The sequence below is a fragment of the Vombatus ursinus genome, unplaced genomic scaffold (genome assembly GCF_900497805.2).
Source record: "Vombatus ursinus unplaced genomic scaffold, bare-nosed wombat genome assembly UNPS02013757.1, whole genome shotgun sequence".
Classification (NCBI taxonomy): domain Eukaryota; kingdom Metazoa; phylum Chordata; class Mammalia; order Diprotodontia; family Vombatidae; genus Vombatus; species Vombatus ursinus.
The window spans coordinates 10,521-29,824 of NW_020953535.1; the positions used below are offsets into that span (position 1 = coordinate 10,521).

The following is a 19,304-nucleotide window of genomic DNA, read 5'->3' on the forward strand; positions in this document are numbered from 1 at the left end:
AAGACAGGGCTGGATCTGGGTAATGACCCCCCCACTCCGCCCCCCCGCTCTAGACCCAGGGTGCCAGGTGAAGGTTGCGTCACCCGCCTGCCCGCTCCCTCTCGGGCTGCTGAGTCGGCGGGGCAGCCCTGGGCGTTTCTGCTCCCGGGGGCCGGGAATCCGCCCAGACTCCACCCCGACAGGGAGGGAGGGGGCGGATAAAAACTTCTAGCGCTTCCCAAACAGGCCACAGTCACTGGGCAGTCGGGTAACCCTAGGCTTCCTCCTCCCACTCTTCCTGGATTCTTGATTCCCGGACCTTGACTTGTACTTCCAGAGCGGATTTTGTGGATTATTCGGGGGGGCTTTTAATTTTTAAAAATTTTGCGGGATTCGGGACTGGAGCTCGGGTTTTGATCGGTGAGTGGATTCGGCGTAGGGACCACGGCATCGTGGGGGGAATGGGGTGGCAAAGGGGGGAACTGGGGGGGGGGGGCGAGGAGACCTCCGGAGGAAGAATTCTCAAGTCATCTGGGAGGTTTACTCCTCTCCAAGATGCCCGATGGGGGAAGGAGAGCCCAAGAAACACTCTCCGGTCCTGGGCTGTTGGGCGTCTAAAAGTCTAAAGGGAGTTGGAGTGTGTGGGTTTGTGTGACGGTCCGTCTGTCTGTGGGCCTCTACGTGAATGTCTTCGACTTCAAAAAGTGAGGGTAGGAATGAGGACCAAACACTACTTTTGAACCATAGAACTGGTCCTAGTCCCGGCTGTGTGACCTTGGGTCAGCTGCTTGCCCTCTCTGCCACCACCACCCCTTTCTTTTCAAAGGAGGGGGTTGGGCTAGGTAACGTGGGAGAATCCTTCCTAGGGTTGGTAGTTGGGTTCCTGCTTCTCCCTCCATCTCTGCTGGAGTCTGTTTCTCCCACCCAACAGCCCCCCCTCTAGCCCCGCACGCGGGAGCACACACCCCGCCCCCCTTCTTTCGGGCCTGAAGTCCCTCCAGGTGGCGGGAGAGGGCGCTCGCGCGCTGCTGACTCATGGGGAGCGTTGCTCTGGGTCCCCGCCCCAGATCACCCCCTTTCCTGCTTCCCTCCCCCCGGTACTCGGGCTCCCTGGCTCTACCAGCGAGACGCCGCGCGTCACTGCCTCCTAGGCGGGGGGGGGGGGGAGCCCATCTATTAAAGGATCCCATATTTCCCCCCTCACCTCGGCTCCCCAGCTTTGCGAGGTGAGGGAGGCCCTCAAGACCATTCTCCCCCACCTCTCTCTCGCCCCACCCTGGGGCGGTGGCTGTTTGTGGAGGGAGGGAGGTGCATAGATCTCAAAGCGTGTGTGTGTGTGGGGGGGAGATCTTCACAGTATTTTGCCCAAGCCACGTCACTGAAGGAGGGAGGCAGGGAGGGCGGGGCACACTTGTGTTAGTGCAAGCCTTCCAGCGCCTCCCCCCAGACCCCCCTGCGATTTGAGATCCCCGGTGGCCCGGATGCCCCGCCCGCTCTCCCCTCCCCAGCCCTACCCTGAGCACCAATGCCACTTCGCACTGTTCTTGCCCTGTCCCTTCTCTGCCACTAACAAATGACTTTGGACCCTAAGCTTCAGAGCCCCGGCGCCCCCATTTTGACGTTTCCAAATCCACCTCCACCACACACACACACTCTCTCTCTCTCTCTCCCTCTCTCTCATGGTGGAGCGGTAAGGGAGGCCATTTCTTCCCAATGCTGGGAACAATGGTGTCTGTGGTCCACGCGGACCTTGGTGTCTTCCTCAGATTGCGTGGGCGGCTCCCCCTTTCTTCCCCAGCGCCTGGGTGTTGGCCGCCTCTCGCCCCCGCGCTTATTTTTGGGAGCTCGGCGGTGACTTATCCTCTAATTAGATTCTAAATCGGGGAAGGAAAAGAAGGAAAAATCCCCGCACACCCTCCCGGGCCCCCTCCCCACGCAGCTCGCCCGCTCCCCGAGCAAGCTCTTTGTTGTGGGGCTCGGAGATTATGAATGGCTGGGAAGATGGGGGAGGGCTGGCTAGGGGAGGGACTGACTAGGGGGGGCGGGAGGACGGGCGCCGAGGGGATGGGGGCGGGGAGGGGTAGCCGAGCCCAGCTGATTGGCGGGTTGCTGCCAGACAGGCGGGGAAGGGGTTGGCCCTTGCTGCCACGTGGGGGGGAGAGCCGGTTGGGCCGCGATTGGTGGAGGGCGGGGGCCGCCGGGGCGTTCGAAGCGCTGCGATTGGTCAGCGGCGCCCGGCAGAGTAAGTAGTGAATGGGAGGGCGGGGGGGGGGGGGGGCGAGGAGGAAGGGGGGCGGGCTCAGCCCCTTTAGAACGTTGATACATTATAACTTTTTTTTTGTTACTTTCACCCCCAGAGCTCCGAGCGGCGGCGGGAAGCAGCCGCAGCAGCATCTGCGAGCGGCCGCGGCTGCTGTTGCTAGGTTCGGCTGAAGGCAGAGAGAGAGAAAGAGAGGGGGGCGGGGAGAAGGGGAGAGGAGGCCAGAGAAAGCAGGCGGCTGTGAACCTCTTTTCCCCTCCCTCCGCCTGTTCTCCCCCCCACCCCCGCGCCCGGGCTCTCCAGCCTCCAGCTCCCGGGCAGTGGCCCTTTAAACGCTCCGCCCTCCGGTCGGGAGGCCGCGTCCTCGGCTAGAGCCCTGAAAGGTGCCGCTCTTTTCTGCCGTCTCCTTTTCCCGCGAAGGGGTTCGGTTCTTGCCAACTCCGGACTGTTGTGCTGGGTTAGCCGGTAGGCGAGCCAGCCGAGCGCCACTTGAGGACCTGGCGGCGGCTGGGTCGGGGGAAGAACAAGCAAGGGCCCGGCCAGGACGCAGGGACCCTATCGGCCACTTCTGTACGCTTCGCTTCTCGCTCTGCTGGGCTACATCCTGGGTCCGCCGATGGAGCCGCAGCCCAGCGCCCGGAGCTGCCGGCGTGGAGCCGCCCCCGCTGCCCCTTGCGAGCTGCTGGCGGCCGAGCCTCCGATGAATTTGTGCATCAACACGACCACGGGCGCCCGCTATGAGCTCTCCGTGCCCGGCGAGGAGACGGTGGAAGGGCTCCGGAGGCGCCTGTCTCAGCGTCTGAAGGTGCCCAAGGAGCGCCTGGCGCTGCTCTACAAGGAGACGTAAGTACCGGAGCGAGCCCCTGACCCTTTTATCTTCCCTCCGCCAGCCGGGGCCCCTCTCCCGCAAGCTAACAAAGGCTGTATCGCGCTGGGCTCCGGGTTTGGCGAAGGGGGCGGCGAGACCGGGAGGGAGGAGAGGAAGAGGAGGAGGAGGAGGAGGTGGGCGCTTCTGGAGAGGGCTGGAGGGGTGTGCGAGCTCCTCGCGCCCTCCTCCTCTATCCTCTCTGCCTCTTGGCCCCTTCTCTCTCTCCCACCCCCAGTCTACCTCTCTCCGCGACTCCTGTCTCTGTAGACCTCTCGACCTCTGCGTCTGTCTGTCCCCCCCCCCGTGTGTGTGTGTGTGTGTGTGTGTGTGTGTGTGTGTGTGTGTGTTCCTTCCCTGTCTCTGTCCCTGGGTGTCTCATCTCAATGTCTCTTCTCCCCTCCCCCGCCCCCCCATCTGTCTCTTGTGTCTCGATTGTCCTTCTCCCCCCCCCCAACGTTTGTCTCTGTCTCCGTGTCTGTTACTCGTTTTCTGTTTTTCTGGCCCCCCCCTTCGAGCACAAAGACTGCAGCCCCCAATCCCCCCACCCCCTGCCTAGCTCCGAAGCCTGCAGCCTTTTCTCATGCGTTGCTCCCACCCCCTCACCTCTTCCCCTTTCGAAATCTGATTCCCGACTGCAGGGCTTGCCTGCCCGAGGCTCTTGGGGGGGGGTGAAGGGGGCAGTTTTCCGGGAGGGGAGGGGAGGAGGAGGAGGAGGTGGGAGGAGACGACAACGACAGTCTCCAGGCTTCAGCGGTTTAACCCGGACAGCTAAAAATGGAAAATGTGAACCTTTCATGCCAGAAAGTTTCCGGGGGGGTGCCTGGGCTGGATCTGTAGGGAGCCATGGTGGCTGTCCTCTGGGCCTCTGTCCCTGTTCCAGCTTCTATCTCAGCTCCTGTCTCTGGGTCTCTCTGTCCTTGCCCAGTTTCTGGGTCTCTCTGTCCCTGTTTGCCTCTCTGTCTCTCTGTCTCCCCTCCCCCTCCCCGCTTTGTTCTGAGGTAGGAGCTCTCTGGGAGCCTCTTCTCCCCCTTATCCGCCCCCCCTTTATTTAAATAACCTGAGGCCTGGGGGAGAAAGGGAGGGAGGGAGGGAAGGAGGGGGCCGGTTGGGCTGGGGCCTTCCCCGTGGGGCTTGGCGGGCCAGGGGTGGGGGAGGGGCTTGGGGGGGGGTCTCCTTTGTCTGAGCAGCCCTGGGCTGATCCTGCAGGGGAGCCCTGTTGGTGGCCGGGAAATGGGGGGAGGAGAGACGCTGCTTACCAATCTCATCTAGAGAACAGTCATAACTGGGTACTGAATCTTGGGGAGGGGGAGTAGCTATGGGCCATGGCCTACCTCCCACCCCCAAGCTGCTTTGGAGCACCTCAGTAGTGATGTGGAATGGTGTGGTGGGCAGCTCGTTGGCCAGTTCAGGGCACAAAGCCAGGACTCCTAGTCCTCCTTCCCTTCCTTGTCTAGTCTTTCTTCTTTCTTTCACAAGGACAGCTCCCCAGGAGAGGGAAGCAATGGGAGGACTGGGGCCACTGATGGTTGCAGGTTCCTTTACAAAGAGGAAAGCTTTGTCCTACCCCAGGCCCACCTTGGGGAGTTGGAAGCCTGACTTTAAGCAGCTGTGTGAACTTGTGCAAATCTCTTTTCTACTCTGGGCCTCAGTTTCCCCTCTCTGTCACGGTGGGGAGAATTATCCCCGGGGGGCCTCCTTGGGGCAGGTTGTTTTGTGATTGGCCAGTGAGACATTTAAAAATCTCTTGGTAAAATCTGAAGCTGTTTTGTAAATTTCGAGGTGGGGGGGGGTGGGGTGTGTGCTACCGTGGTTTATGTTTGTTTTTGTCCTAGGAGAGTGGGCTCTGCAGTATGAGCAGAGTGACCCTGGTCTGGATTAAATAATAGGCCAGCTTCCTGCCTCTGGAAGCAGCTGGGGCCCTGCCCTGGTTTGTGAGAGCCAGGGAGGGGGGCAAAGAGAGCTTTCCAATTCTGTCTCTCCCCCCCACCCCATCCTCCTCCCCCCGAGTCCTTCTGCTACAGTTGCCGTCTCTCCACCACCTCACTCAGTCTCACCCCTCTCTTCCTCTTCCCTCCCTCCCTCTGCACAGACGCCTCAGTTCTGGGAAGCTACAGGATCTGGGTGTGGGCGATGGCAGCAAGGTGACGCTCGTCCCCACTGTGGAAGCCGGCCTCATGGTAAAGGATGCTCCCACACCTTGATTGGGGGGGGAAGGGACTCTCCCTTCTGCCCCTCTCCAAACACACACACACACACACACATACTGTCTCTCTCTCTTTCTCTCTCTCTCTGTCTCTCTCTCTCTGTCTCTCTCTGACCTCCTGCGGGTCCTGATCCCTCCCATGCATACCTTCTGATCTCCTGTATGTCCCCCAACACACCTCCTGTGTGCCCCTGCCCCCTACCTCTGGATATCCCCTCCCACACTTCCTGACCTCTGTTTCTGCACCCTCCTTTTCTGACCTGCCTGTGTCTCATCTCCTCCCACCTTCTGACTGCCTGTGTGTCCCTGCACCCCACCTTTCTGACCACCTGTATATCCATCCCTCCCTCCTTTCCTCCCACTTCCTTACCTAACTACTTCCCCGTGGTTCTGTGGAAAGAGCATTGACTTTGGAGTCCCGGGTTCAAATCCAATCTCTGCCACTTAATACCTGAATGAGTCACAGTAGGGCCAGTTTCCTCATCTGTAAATTGAGGTCCTCCAAGGTCCCTTCCAGCTCAAATTTGTGACCGCCTCCCCACGTCCTCATCCACACATATACTGATCCTCAGCAGACAGGGGCCTTCCTTGGCATCTAGTCCCCTCATCCCTGGCAGAAATGCCCTTTACAGCACCCAATGTGTGGTCACACAGTCTCTGCTTATGACCTTCCCTCCTTCAAGCAAGCAATTTCTCTCTCTCTCTCTCTCACTCACTCACACACACACATACACACACACACACACACACAATGCCTCATAGGCTTTCCCTCTCTCCTCTCCCCACATAATCACACATCCCCCTTTGTGGATCTGTTCCTGTCCCCTCCCTCCTCTCTCTGGGAGGCCCCATTGGGTTCTCTGTGGCCCTGCAGTCGTAGTCCTTGGCTTGGGATCTGTTCACCTTCACCCCCTTTCATTGCCTTCTCACTTGGGGCTCTCACATTGTGACTTTTTCCTACCTCCCCCAAGTGCAGAAGTGAAACTTCCCACCTCCATCTCCCCTACCCCTGTGGTTTTGTCAGCAGGAACCCCAAGTGACCTTGGCTTTCTCTTCTCTCTCAGTCCCAGGCCTCTCGGCCCGAGCAGTCCGTAATGCAGGCACTTGAGAGCTTAACCGAAACTCAGGTAAGGAAGGGGACCACTTCCGCTCCCTGGGTCTTGCGGCCAAACCTCAGCTCTCCCCCTCCCCCTCTTTGTTTTCCCCTGAAGCCTCAGGAGCAGGTGGGAGCCGGTGTGCACCAGGCTAGGGCCCGAGGTCACCCTGGCCTTCACCTCCTCCACCTGCTGACCTGCAGAGCTGGGGCTCCCTCCTTGCCCAAACAGCTCTGACCTTCAAAGGTTCCCCTCCCACAGGACTGAGCGTGAGACCGCTCTCGTATTTCACCAGGGTGTGGGGCAATGGACTGGGGGTGGGGGGAGGTTCGGCTGGCTGTGGGAGTGTTAGAGATGTGACTGAGGACCAAAGCTAATGATTTTTCCCCTCAGTGATCACCTGGCCTGGTCCAGGACCACCCCCACTCCTTTTGTTCCCTGCCTTTGGCCTCAGCAGCCAGTCTAAGATGGGAGGTCACCCTCTCTTCCTCTGGGATTAGAGTTTATCTCTTAGGCTAAGCCCTTCTTCTGGCCCCTTCTTGACCAAGACTTGGGCTGGTTCCTTTGCTGCTTCTCTCTAGGGCTGGGACATCTCTGGTCTGGCCCCCCCCCCCTGATCTTCCCCCTGGGATTGGGCGGCCCCCCATCCCCCCCCCCCCCCCCCCCACTTAGCTGCTGTTGACTTCTGGAAGGATTTCATTGCTGGAATTTTGTAAAGCAAAAAACCCTCCCCTGAGAGGAAGAGGAGGGAGGGACCTCCATGCCTGGGAGGGTACCTCTCCCCCTCCCAGCCACCCTGACTCTCCAACAGACTCCACCCCCAGAGTTTGTGCGTCAGCAAAGAGCAACCCTTCCCCCCCCAAACCAAACCTCTTCTGTGACCTTGTTTATTGTGTGTATGGGGGGGGCTTCCTTGGCCACCCGGCCCCCTCTGTCATGCCAGGAAGGCAGGGGCCGTGTGAGGAGGTCAGAGTTGCAAGCTGGGTGTCTGGATGCTTCTCTGGGTGGCCTAGGCCCAGAAATCGCTTGAGGTAGGGACAGGATGTTAGGAAAATGTTTTGTAATCAGGGAGGCTCGCCTTTCTTGGCCGGCTCCCTTCATGCCCTTGCCCTGGGAGCTCTGTGCCCAGTTTTGCCTGACTGTATCCAAGGCCTCTCTTTTGGGAAATGGGGTTGTGTTGGAATTGGGGGCTCCCACCCTCTCCTCTTGGCCCTGGCTCCAGCCTCCTGGGAGGGAGGGAGAGAGGAGGAGGAGGAGGAGGCCCGGGTTGACACAGTGCTTAGAAATCCTCAGGATGCCAGGGCCTCTGGGGGTGGGGAAGGCAAGGCAGAAGTAGAGAGGAGGGGGTGGGTGTGTGGGTGGGTGGGAGAAGGCCATTCTTGCCCAGAGCCAGGCATAAACCCGTTCTGCCACTTCCATCAGTGGCTCCTCTCCCCCCTTAGTTCCCCCCCCAACTCCCCCCCAGGGCTCATAGTTTCATGTTGAGGGGAGGGGGGCAGAGGAAGCTTCCCTGTGCCCGTGTTGCCAGGGGCCTCCTGGGAGAGCCAGCAGGCCTGGCGTAAGTAATCTGCAGAGATGGCAGGAATGGGAGGGGCTGTGTGTAGAGTTAGGTGGGGGGGTTGCGCCTCCAGGGCTCAGGTTACACGCCAGGTGGATTCCTAGTCCCGGGACAAAGGGGAGACCTAGGCCCAGCACCCCAGCCTTCGGGGTGGAGAGGAAGGAGTGTTTTAGTAGATGAGAAAGGGAGGGGTGACTTCCGCCTTCCCCCCAGCCCCCCCCCACCACCACACACAGGGTGTGTGAACAGGGGCAGGGTGCAGTTCCCGCTGGCTGGTGTAGGGGGAGGGCAAGAGGAGCAAAGGGGAGGGGGGGCTTTCTGGAGGAAGCCTCGCCCCATCACATCCGTTCCAGCCATGCCCAGCCGTGCGTGCGTCAGGCTTCACCGGGGTGGGAGGGGTGAGTGCGCTAGCGTCCAGGCGCCTGAGGACCTGGGCCTGTGATAGGGCTCCCTCAGGGCTGCTTTCCCGACAAGCCACTGTGTCATCTCTCCCTGTGGGAGGAAATGGGCTGGGGAGGCCGGCAAGCAGGGTGAGGGTGGAGGGTGGGGAAGGACACGGGCTGGAGGGAAGCAGGGACGTTCCTCCTCTCTGCTCGCTCTGGCTGCCCTCGCCCACCTCGCTGGGGTCAGCACCTTCTTGGGTGGGGGTCAGCCAATGAGACAGTTGGGCAGCTCGCCTTGGTGGGGAAGGGTGGAGAGACCAAGGCAGAGGGGACATGGCTCTTAGAGAGTTGTCCGGTCTCCCCCTCCCCAGCCAAGTGCTTGAGGTGCACGCTTGGCTGGGCTGGGCTGGAAGAGGCGGGGAAGGACCCTCTGAGGAGGTCACCCAGATTAGCTGGCCTGGTCAGAGCTACCAGAGGAGAGGGAAGGAAGGAGGGCGGAAGGGCAGAGGAGGCAAACAGAGCAGGCAGTGTTCTGAGTCATCCCCTCTGTCACTTCTGAGAATCAGAGGGCTACTCCCCCCTCCCTGCCCCCCACCCCAGGCCCCTGGGGAAGATGAGGCAGATGCTAATAGGAGCAATGGCCCTGGTCTCAACTGCCAGGTTCTGTCCCCTGGGCAGGAACCAGCTTTGGGGTGGGAGGCATTAAGAGCAGGCACTGGGACTCTGCCTGACAATGCCCATCTCCTCAGGATGGAGGGTGAGGTGGAAGCAGTCTCATAGTTTGGCAGGGGCCCTTATGGAGCCTAGTCTGGCACTGGAGTGCTGTGTGCCCTTTGAGAGCCTCAGTTTCCCCTTTGTGACGATCTCTCTGGTGTCTCCTAGGGTTCAGATACTCTGAAGTATGATCTTTATCAGAGGTCAGGCCACTGTATTTGAGGAGAGGGAGGAATGGCTAGCCCTGGGGCCCAAGGTCCTTCCAGGAACAAGCCGTCCCGCTCCCTGCCCTGGCCCCTGGTGTGTCCAGTCCTAGTGATCCCAGTGGCTTTGTCTGGAGACTACTGTGTGTGGGTCCTAGACTTCCCCCCAAAGCCCAGCCTAGAATTATCAGCCCACCCCCCCCACACACCCCCATGCTTCAGCTGGGCTGGGACAGATAAATATTTATCTTGAGGAAGCAAAGGTTAGAACAGAAGAATTTGTCCAAGAATTTTCCCTCCCACTCATTGGCTTCTAAGGCCAGGGTTGGGGGGGGAGGGGGCAGAGTGGGAAGCTGGGATGGGGAAAGAGGAAAAGAGGGTGGTATTTCGAGGGCCCCTGTCTGCTTCTTGGTACCCTTCTTGGCTCGAAGGCCACCCTGCCTTGACAACCATTGGTTCCCAGGATGGGGCCAAGAGGCAAATTCCTAGCCTCTGTGGGCCAGGAAAATGGCAGGGGTGGGTCCCTTCTCTTCCAGAAAAAAAGGATTTAGGAACTCTGGGATGTAAGGGAGGGCAGGAGTGTGACAGGGCTTCTAATGGCTGAATTGTGTCTCTGCTTATCTCTGGTACCTTACCAGCAGGTAGATGGGGGGAAGGGAGCACTTCTCCTCTTGAACTTCTGGTCTAGAGCTGGGGATGGGGATGAGAGGGGAGCAGGGAAGGAAACAGGTGTGTGTGTGTGTCTGTCTGTCTGTCTCACTGGGACCCCCACCTCCAAGAACATTGTGTTGTCTGCCTTCCAAGGAAGAGGAGGGCCCCCTTCCCCTTTTTATTAGGGGGTCAGGCAGGAGGATTGTATAGGGCATACCTGCCTCTCTCGATAGGGGCTCCCCTGGTGTCCAGGGATGCTATGTGTGTATGGTTAGACTTGCTCTTGTATAATGGGATAGTGACCCTTGGCACAGGCCCCAGGGTCGCTGGGACTGGTTTTTCAAGGGGCGGTGAGCGGGGAGGCCCCTGTCCTTTACTGACCAGAGATCACTGAACACAGAGCTTCCTAGGGAAACACTGGAAGCCCAGGGTAGAGGAGTGGAGTTACTTGACCAGGCATGGGGCAGGCCCCGACCTCTTGCCTCCCAGGCTTGCACTCCTGGATCTGGCAGTGTCTGCGAATATGATAGTCAGGAAAGAAAAATGGCATGGGGGGGGAGTCACTCTTCCAGCCTGGACTTTGGCTCTTGGGTTTCCCCACCTCTTACCCTCAATGGAGAACAGCTGTACCTGGTTATCTTCCTTTTGGGTGGGTCTGGGGTGACAGGCCCTAGTCCTGGGAGTGCCACAGAGCTTTGACCTTGGAGGGGCGGGGGCACCCTGCCTTGGGAGAAGGACGGAAGGACAGGGAACCCAAGGGGACGTTCTGATCCTGCTATCCTGTTTCACTCCTGCCCTCTCAGAACTGTACTGTTCTATGGTAGTGATTGCTTCTGAGATTAAGACTTACAACCCTAAAATCTAAGCTGGGACAGCACCTTGGGAAGCTTAGAAAGTCAAAGCTGAAAATGGCTTTAGAATCCAGGATGTCAGAGCCGGGAGGCCCCCTAGAACAGAATATCAGGGCTGTGAGGGCCCGTCTAGTCTCTTCGATTTACAGATGGGAAAACTGAGAACCAGGTGGGCCTTTCGCAAGGTCTCAGGGACAACGGTAGAGTCCCCGGTCGCTGGCTCTACCAGGGACCTCTTCCTCTGAGGGAGGGGGGGGCGCAGCCTGCCGCGAGAGGCAGGATTCGCCACCCTCACCGGTTCCCTCCTTCCTTCTCTGCGCAGGTCAGCGACTTCCTCTCGGGCCGCTCCCCGCTCACCTTGGCCCTCCGAGTAGGTGACCACATGATGTTTGTGCAGCTCCAACTGGCTGCCCAGCAAGCAGCTGCAGGTGCCCAGCTCCAGCATCGACAACACCTCGTGGCGGGGCGTGGGGACCCGGGGGCCACAACCAGCACCCCTTCACCCTGCCGATCATCTAGCCTCGCTGCTGCCGCCACCGCCCGAGTCCCCGTGCCTGCCTGCCCGCCCCGCCCCTCCTCGACCTCCCGCACACCCGCCTACTTCAGCCCTGCCCACCCCTCGCCCGTCACGGCCGGCGTGTTCCGGTCCCACGGCGCCAGCACACAAACGGTTAACGGCAGCACAGTCTCCTCCTGTTCTGAGGTGATTCAGGGATGGGGAGGGCAGAGTAAGACTGGGGGAGGGACTGCTGAGCTTGGATTCCTAGATCTGAGTCTAGAACCCATTCTAGGGTAGGAACCCAGCCTCTGCCAGGGTGGCCACTCCAAGACACGTAGAGGTCACTCCTGAAAGAGACCTCAGATGTAATCTAGTATGACCCCTTAATTTTGTAGATGGGGCAAGTGAGATGCAGAGGAGGGAATTCACCGACCCAAGGTCACACAGCTAGTAAATGGTAGAGCCTGGATTTTTGAATACTGGTCCTCTGACTGTACATCTTGGCTCTCCCTGCTATACTAGACTGTCTCTGGCTCCCTCCTATTTCCCTTTCCATCTCTTTTTATCCCCACCATCTCCAAACCGGGCTTCATGGCCACTCTGCCAGGTCCACAGAGGTAGCTTGTGGTGTCTTGGGAGTCAGAAGCCTAAGTGGCCTCAAATCTCAGCTTCAGTATTGGCTGGCTGATTGACTCTGGGGACTTCGCTTCTGAACCTCAGTTGTCCCATTTATAAAATGGGCACAACCAGATTGAATGTTTCCTACCTAACAGGGCTGTTGAGATAAAGGCAGTTGTAGACCTTGAAGTGCTGCAGGTTCTGAATGGGGCCTGGGGGCTGGGGGCTGGGAGCTGGGTTGCAATACTCTGGAGCTGACCCCCATCTCTCCTGGCAGGTGGATTGTGCCTCTCATAGCAGCAGCACCAGCCCCTCCTCCTCCTCCTCCGCCACCCCCTCTTCCCCACCCAGCAGTAGCCCAGCCCCAAGCACGCGCTCCCGGAAACCTGGCGCCGTCATCGAGAGCTTCGTGAACCATGCTCCAGGAGTCTTCTCAGGGACCTTTTCTGGTATGGACTGAAGCCCATCACTGAGGCTCATGGGACTCCCCACTACCCCTTCTAGAGGTTTTCAAGCTACTTATTCCCTCATGAGATATGAACTTAGAAGAAATGAAGATGGAGAATGAGAGCTAGGAGAGAACCTGGAACACAATGTCAGAGCTGGGAGGGCCCTTAGAACATGGAATGTCAGAGCTGGGAGGGTCCCTAGAACACAGACTGTCAGAGCTGGGAGAGCCCTTAGAACGTGGAATGTCAAGAGCTGGGAGGGCCCTTAGAACCCAGAATGTCAGATCTGGGAGGGTCCTTAGAACACAGGATGTCAGAGCTGGGAGGGCCCTTAGAACATGGAATGTCAGAGCTGGGAGGGTCCCTAGAACACAGACTGTCAGATCTGGGGGGGCTCTCAGAACCCAGAACGTCAGAGCTGGGAGAGCCCTTAGAACATGGAATGTCAAGAGCTGGGAGGGTCCTTAGAACACAGAATATCAGAGCTGGGAGGGCCCTCAGAACCCAGAATGGTCAGAGCTGAGAAAGCCCTTAGTTAGAACACAGGATGTCAGAGCTGGGAGAGCCCTTAGTTAGAACACAGGATGTCAGAGCTGAGAGGGCCCTTAGAACATGGAATGTCAAGAGCTGGGAGGGCCCTTAGAACCCGGAATGTCAGATCTGGGAGGGCCCTTAGAGATCTGGTCCAAGTCTCTTGTGTTGTATAGGGGAAGACTGAGGTCCTGAGAGGAGAAGCCCCAAGATAGCAATGGGAAGGGTAGACTCCTAGTGCAGGTTTCTCCTGTCTGCACCATCTGCCCACATAGCCGCTCTCTCTCTCTCTGCCCCCAGCTGAATTTGTCTTGAACACTGCCATCCTAGCTGCCCTCCATCTTCTCCCTCTCCCGGTCTCCTCTGCTTTCCTCCTCCGTGATATGAAGGAATTGGAGAAGATCTTCCCTAAATGGCCAGGTAGTAACCAGAGATCGTGCTCCCCAGGAAAGCAGAGCCCAGAGAAGGAGGGAGTCAGCCCGTTGTCGATGGCAGACCCCTCCTCCCTTCTCCTCGTTACCCAGGCCCCAGAACCTCCCTCTGTGCCACCCCCCTTTCCCAGAACCAGGGAAGGACGCGGTCCAGTCCGACACATACACTTCCTTTCCTCCCACAGGCACGTTGCATCCAAACTGCCAGGACAGCAGCGGCCGCCCGCGGCGGGACATCGGCACCATCCTGCAGATCCTCAATGACCTCCTGAGTGCCACGCGGCACTACCAGGGTATGCCCCAGTCCCTGGCCCAGCTCCGATGCCAGACCCAGTGCTCGCCCTCCCCCGAGCTCACCACCAAAGCTACCTCTTGCGAGAAGCTGACGTCCCCGCTGCACTCCGTGGTCCAGAGCCAGATCCGGATGTGCAAGCCCAGCGGTGAGTGCCTGCACACCTGGGCCAGGGTGTACCTGGGAGGGTAGCTAGTCATTCCAGGATAAAGGCTGAACCCCTTGGAGGGGCCAGAGCAGAGTAGAGCAGCTGGCCAAGAGGGGAGGGGAGAGGGGGGTCAGTTTCCTTAGTTAGGGCAGCCCCCAGCATTCAGGACCTTTAGAAAGTGCTGCAAGTCCCAGCCTGGCCGTGCCCTGCCCTTCTGTCCCCATCCCCATCCCCCAAGGGGTTAACACTCTGAGGTTCCTGGGGCCAGATGGCCCCAGTGTAAGTTAGCAGGCTTTTTATGAATGGGTTCTCCCTCCTTCCTTCCTTCCCCTCCCCCCCCAGTCTGTTCCCTTCCATCCCCTTCCCCCATCTGCTCCGTTTTTCTTTTCTTCTCTCCCCCCCCACCCCAACACAGTAGGGGACTGTGAGCATATTCAGATGGGGGATGGGTAGGGAGAGAGAATTAATCTGCATATATTAATTTCTAGCCTTTCCTTCTCTCGCCCCATAGTGCTGGGTGCAAGAAGGAGGGGGCAGAGGAAGGGTGTTAGTGTCTGGCAGGGGTGATTGAGGAGAGGCCAATTCCAGCCCCCTCACCCCCACCTTCACCAGGCCAGACAAAGGTCCTATTGAGGGGGGCAGGGGGGGTGGAGGCAGTGGGGGGAGGGGAAGTCAGAGGGGCCCTGGATTAAGAGAAGCAAGAGGGACAATCTGCCCTTTCTCTGAGACAGGATGTGTTCTACACCAGGGAAGAATTAAAGGGGATCCCCCCTCCCCCAAAATTCCTTCCTTCCTTAGCTCATAGGAGAATGTCAGAGCTGGAAGGGCCCTTAGAACAAAGAATGGCAGAAGAGGGAGAGCCCCTGGAACACCACAGCACAATTGGGAGAGTCCTTAGATCACCTGATGTTCTAGGTCAGCTTTGGTCTTTGTCCCCTCCCCCCTCACCTAACACAATGCCCAGTACAGAGTAGGCACCTGATATATGTTGTATTGAGTCCAATAAAACAGTAAGATGCTGGTGACCGCCCAGATCACCTCCAAGGGGATAATCCCATGTCAGAACTGAGAGGGACCTTAAAAGAGAGAATGTTGGAAGGAACCAGCATTGCAGGAACCCAAAAGGCCTGGGTTCAAATCCCACCTCTTAGACTTGCTCACCTGGATGCTCTTGTGGGCAAGGCCCTTCCCTTCCCTGGGCCTTAGTTTCTTGATCTGTCAAAGGAGGGGTTTGGGCCAGATGGTGGCTAAGGCCCCTCTCATCTCTAAATCTAGAATCCTAGGAAGCTGCAATGACAGGATGTCTGTCAGAGATGCTGGTTTCCCAGTCCCAGTTTCCCAGCCAGCAAGTTTACTGAAATACCAGCCTGCATTCTCTCAGTGAGCAGCTAGCTACTCCACCACTGTGCTGTGGAGTTTGGGGAATGTTCTCTAATACCGAAAAGGAATCCCTGATCTGACCCAAACCTCATATTGATGTTGAGACCCTGAGAAAGCCGTGGCCAAGGCCACATTCCTTTGCTCTGTTAATGGCAGGGTGTCTCTTAATGCAAGCACTGCTGCTCCTTTTTAATTCAGCACTTATTAAATGCCTACCGTATGCAGGGCAGGTTCTCAATTCCAAACGCTGCCTAACCTCATAGAGCTTTTAAATTCCACCAACCTCCCAAGGCTTGGTTTGGAGACGGAACATCAGTTCCCAGCCAGGCCTGCGCAGATATGTCCTGTCTCCCCCACCCCAAGGCCAATGTCCTTTCTTCAGGAATCCCTGGGGTCAGTCCCAGGCCCTGGGAGAGGCCATGTGGTCCTGTAGCCATCTGTCTTGGGCAGGAGATAGAGATCTCTGGGGACAGCCTGGTCTCTCTTCCATTACCCACCTCCCCAGCTTAGGGCTCCCTGGGGAATGGGGGGGGGGGACAGGGAGAGAGGTCACCTACAACAGAGCCCCGCTCCTTCCTGGGCCAGGAGAGTCCTGGGCCTAGCTTTCGTGGTGCAGGGAAGGCACTCGGCACCCAGCCTGCCTAGCAGGGAGCTCCAGGGGCATGTCACTGGGCATTATCGCAGGGAGCCCAGGGCAGATAGTGACAGCCTGCATCCTTGGCCAACTCTGGCATTCTCTGCATTTAGGGGCAGGAGCTAGGAGCCAGGGGCCCTTGTCCCCACAGATTCTCCTACCTCATCCCTGGGTCATCTTGGAAATCACTTTCTCTTCTCTCAGCCTCAGTTTTCTTATCTGTAAAACGGCTAAGTTGGACTAAATGGTCCCTCAGCTTTGTGAATCTGATAATCCCCTCTCCTGGCTAAGTCTTCAGAAGAAGGATCTTTGATCTCTCCTGCTGAGGGATTTAGAAGGGACCAAGAGACTTATCCTGCTGAGGCTCAGAAAGGGGGCAGATGTCCATCCAGGGTGACACAGTCACCAGGGCAGAGCCAGGCTTTCCCCCGCTCCTCGTGACTCCCAGGCCTGGGGTCCTGGTCCCCTGAATAGACACGCACGAACACACATGTTCATCCCGGACCCTTGATTTACAGGAGACCGTCTGAGGCAGACGGAGAACCGGGCCACTCGGTGTAAGGTGGAACGTCTACAGCTGCTCTTGCAGCAGAAGCGCCTTCGGCGGAAGGCCCGGCGGGATGCCCGAGGCCCCTACCACTGGCTCTCGGGCCGCAAGGCAGGCCGGGCCACCAGCAGCAGCAGCAGCAGCAGCAGCAGCAGCGGGGCCAGTGATGCTGGCGGTCTCGACCTCGATTTTGAGGACTCTCTCTGGAAGCCTGAGGTTAAGGCGGACCTCAAGTCAGAGTTCGTGGTGGCCTAGGGTCTGCCCCAGCGGCATTCGCCTCCCGGCCCCAGGTCCGGACAGAGGGCTGGCTCTGTCTGCCCGTCCCCCCGTCTTTGCCCCTGGCCCCCAGTAGTGTCCCCTTAATTTCTCGGGGGCGGGGTGGGGTGGGGATGGCAGGCCAGAGGGCCGAGGTTGTCCCCCTGGGTCTGAGGCTTGGTCTCAGCACCCCAGCCTCGTCCCTCTATGCCCAACAGACTGTGGCTGGTCCTCCTGGCTGGCCTCCTCCCTCTCTTGCCTCTTCTCCCCTTTTTTCCCTCTGCCAGAATCCTACCAGGGGCCACCCCTGTACCCAGGGAAGCCCAGCCCCCCTGCCCCGGGGCCGTCCCTTCCCCCCTTTGCCCCCCCTCCACATATGTAGCATTGTGCCAGATGGTTTGAGTGAGCTAAACAGACTCCACCAGCAGCCCACCCCCGCCTGCCCCAAGCCCCACCCCCGCCCTGTACCCCGTTCAGGTCTAAGTAGACAATACGTAATTGAACAGACTCATAGTGCACTTTACAGATTTGGGGAGGGGGGTGGGGGGATGCTTTCTCCCCGAAACTCCAGCCTCCACTCCAGGCCAGTGCAGCAGACAAGGTTGAGCCCAAACCACACAAAAAGCTGCTCCACACCGGCCAGGGCAGCTGGCGCCCCTCAAGTTTGGGTCATTTCTGGCTCCCCAGGTGTCCTGTCACTGTGTGGTTGGGATTTTTGGTTGGTTTTGGTTTTTTAAGGCCTTAGCTGGAGATTTTGGCCTTGGGACTGACTCCCTTCTGGGGGAGATTTTTTTTAGTTCTCTCTACCCCATCCCCTTTATACCTCCTCCTCCTCCTCCAGGGTACTGCCCGCAAGGTGGGTGGCTGGCTGGCGTCGGAACAAGCCAGCCTGCCTGGGAGCTGGGTCTTCCTTCCCACTCCTCCCAGAGGGAGAGGACAAGAATGGAGGCCAGAGGTGTCTCTTGCCCACCCACCTCATCCTTTCTCCCATGTGCCACCTGCCTTGAACCTTCATCTCCCTGCCCTGCCTCCTCTTCCCCTCCCTGTTTTCTGACCCCCCTGCCTGGGCTGGGGTATTTATAGAGTAAATTGACTGTCTGACTGAGCCAGTTTCAGATCTGAGCCTCTCTCCTCAGGCCCTGGGAGAGAAAGGAGTGGGGAGGAAGGAGTGCTCTGTCCCCTCCTCCTCCTCTTGCTCACCTGATCTGTGTGTTGGGGGGAGCTTGCTATTTGCCCCTCCCCCCTGGGGGGCAGGGGGACCAGCTGCCCACGGGAGGAGGTGGTCTGGGGAGACCCCTGCCCCTGACCCAAGTGGGGGAGGGCATGGCCTTGTAGCATTAACCCTATTTGGGGGAGGGGACAGGCCCCTCCTGGCCTTGCCCCACCTTTGCCCCCCACCCTCTGTTTCTTCCCAGCCTGGCCAGCCCCCGAGGGCCCACTCAGAACCCTCTCCCTCTTGAGCTCGCTGCTGCCGCCCTAGTGGCCACATCCCCTGTCGGGGGACAAATAGATGCCAGGGCTGGGACACGGAGGTGGGGTGGGAGACTTCTCTTCCCCCCAATCTCCCTCCCCACGGGGCCATTTCAATGGATTTTATTTTATTAAATCACTTGTTTCTTTTTTACGGAGATGGACTGAGCTGTCTGGGCCCTGCCCCCTTCTGTCCTTCCCTCCACACCCTGCCTCCCCATTCCACCATCTGTGTCCCACTCCTCCTCCCCCTCATCCTCCCATCAGTTGGGAAAGCCAGGACCTCACTGATCGTTTCCCCCCACCTTGCTCCCAGCCTAGAGACCCTTCCCTCCCCTCGGTCTTGTGACAACACCTCATGTCCAGATGTGAGCATCCCTGTGTTCCTGTAGCTTTGTAATTATTTTTTTGGGGTGGGGGGGGGGGGATACTCGAGGCGTAATATTTTTCCAAAGGGAGAAAAAAAGTCAAAACTCGAGCTTTGTGGGGTGTTTTTTTTTCTTTTTTTAAGATTTGGATTTCTATTTAAATGTCTGGCGTTTGTTTTATTTTGTTTTTGTTTGAATTCCTTTGGTGCCTGCTTCACAGACCTCCCCTGTCCTGGCAAGGCGTACCTGGAGGGGGGGGAATGGGAGCAGGCACACACCATGCCACCAGTCTCTTGCCCATGAGGGCCAGGGGCTCACGAGCAGAGCATTATTTCCCAGTGTTCCCTGGTGGGTTTGGGCGTAGCCTTTGGCCCCCCACCATCCTCCCCTCTCCCCTGCACTCCCTTTGTCCACGTTACCTGTGTGAGAACCAGACAGTGAGAGGAGAAAACCGCCCACCATGATTTTAAAATAATAAACAGACCATGAAACACGAGCTGGAGTCATCTCAATTGGGTGGGTTGGCTGCTTCAGGGGGCCGAGGCTTCTTGGGGCTTACTGAGCTTGGGTTGGGAGTACTGAGGTCAAGAAGGACGAGGGGATTGGCCTGACGTGAAAGCACCAGCTAAGCTGGTGCCTGGGGAGCCTGCAAGTGAGTGCTGTCCTCTGTTGTCCAACCTTCCTTGTCCACTGCCGTCAGTCCTACTCAGGTGCCCATCTGGGCTTTAGTCTGGGTGCCTCAGGTGTGGGAATGATTGGAACACCACAAGCCACCACTTGTCTCTACTTATTATGTACAGCTGAGCCTGAAAACAGGCTGTTACCTCCCTTAGGCTCTGCCCAGACTGTAGCCTCATGGGGCTCAAGTGGCTTCCCAGAGTGTATGCAGGGGGGCCTTATGCTAAGCCCTGCAGTCAG

General features: G+C 58.4%; 1 protein-coding gene across 1 annotated transcript; it reads left to right on the top strand.

The window, feature by feature from the left end:
* The first annotated feature begins 214 nt into the window (after positions 1-214).
* Positions 215-18,882, top strand: LOC114040607 (midnolin-like). The gene is made up of 8 exons (XM_027858716.1): positions 215-399; positions 2,337-3,082; positions 5,197-5,284; positions 6,375-6,437; positions 11,087-11,467; positions 12,159-12,330; positions 13,478-13,732; positions 16,265-18,882. Exons 2-8 carry the CDS (start codon positions 2,856-2,858, stop codon positions 16,546-16,548), a joined length of 1,470 nt encoding a protein of 489 aa, XP_027714517.1. The 5' UTR covers positions 215-399; positions 2,337-2,855; the 3' UTR covers positions 16,549-18,882.
* Positions 18,883-19,304: the final 422 nt, after the last annotated feature.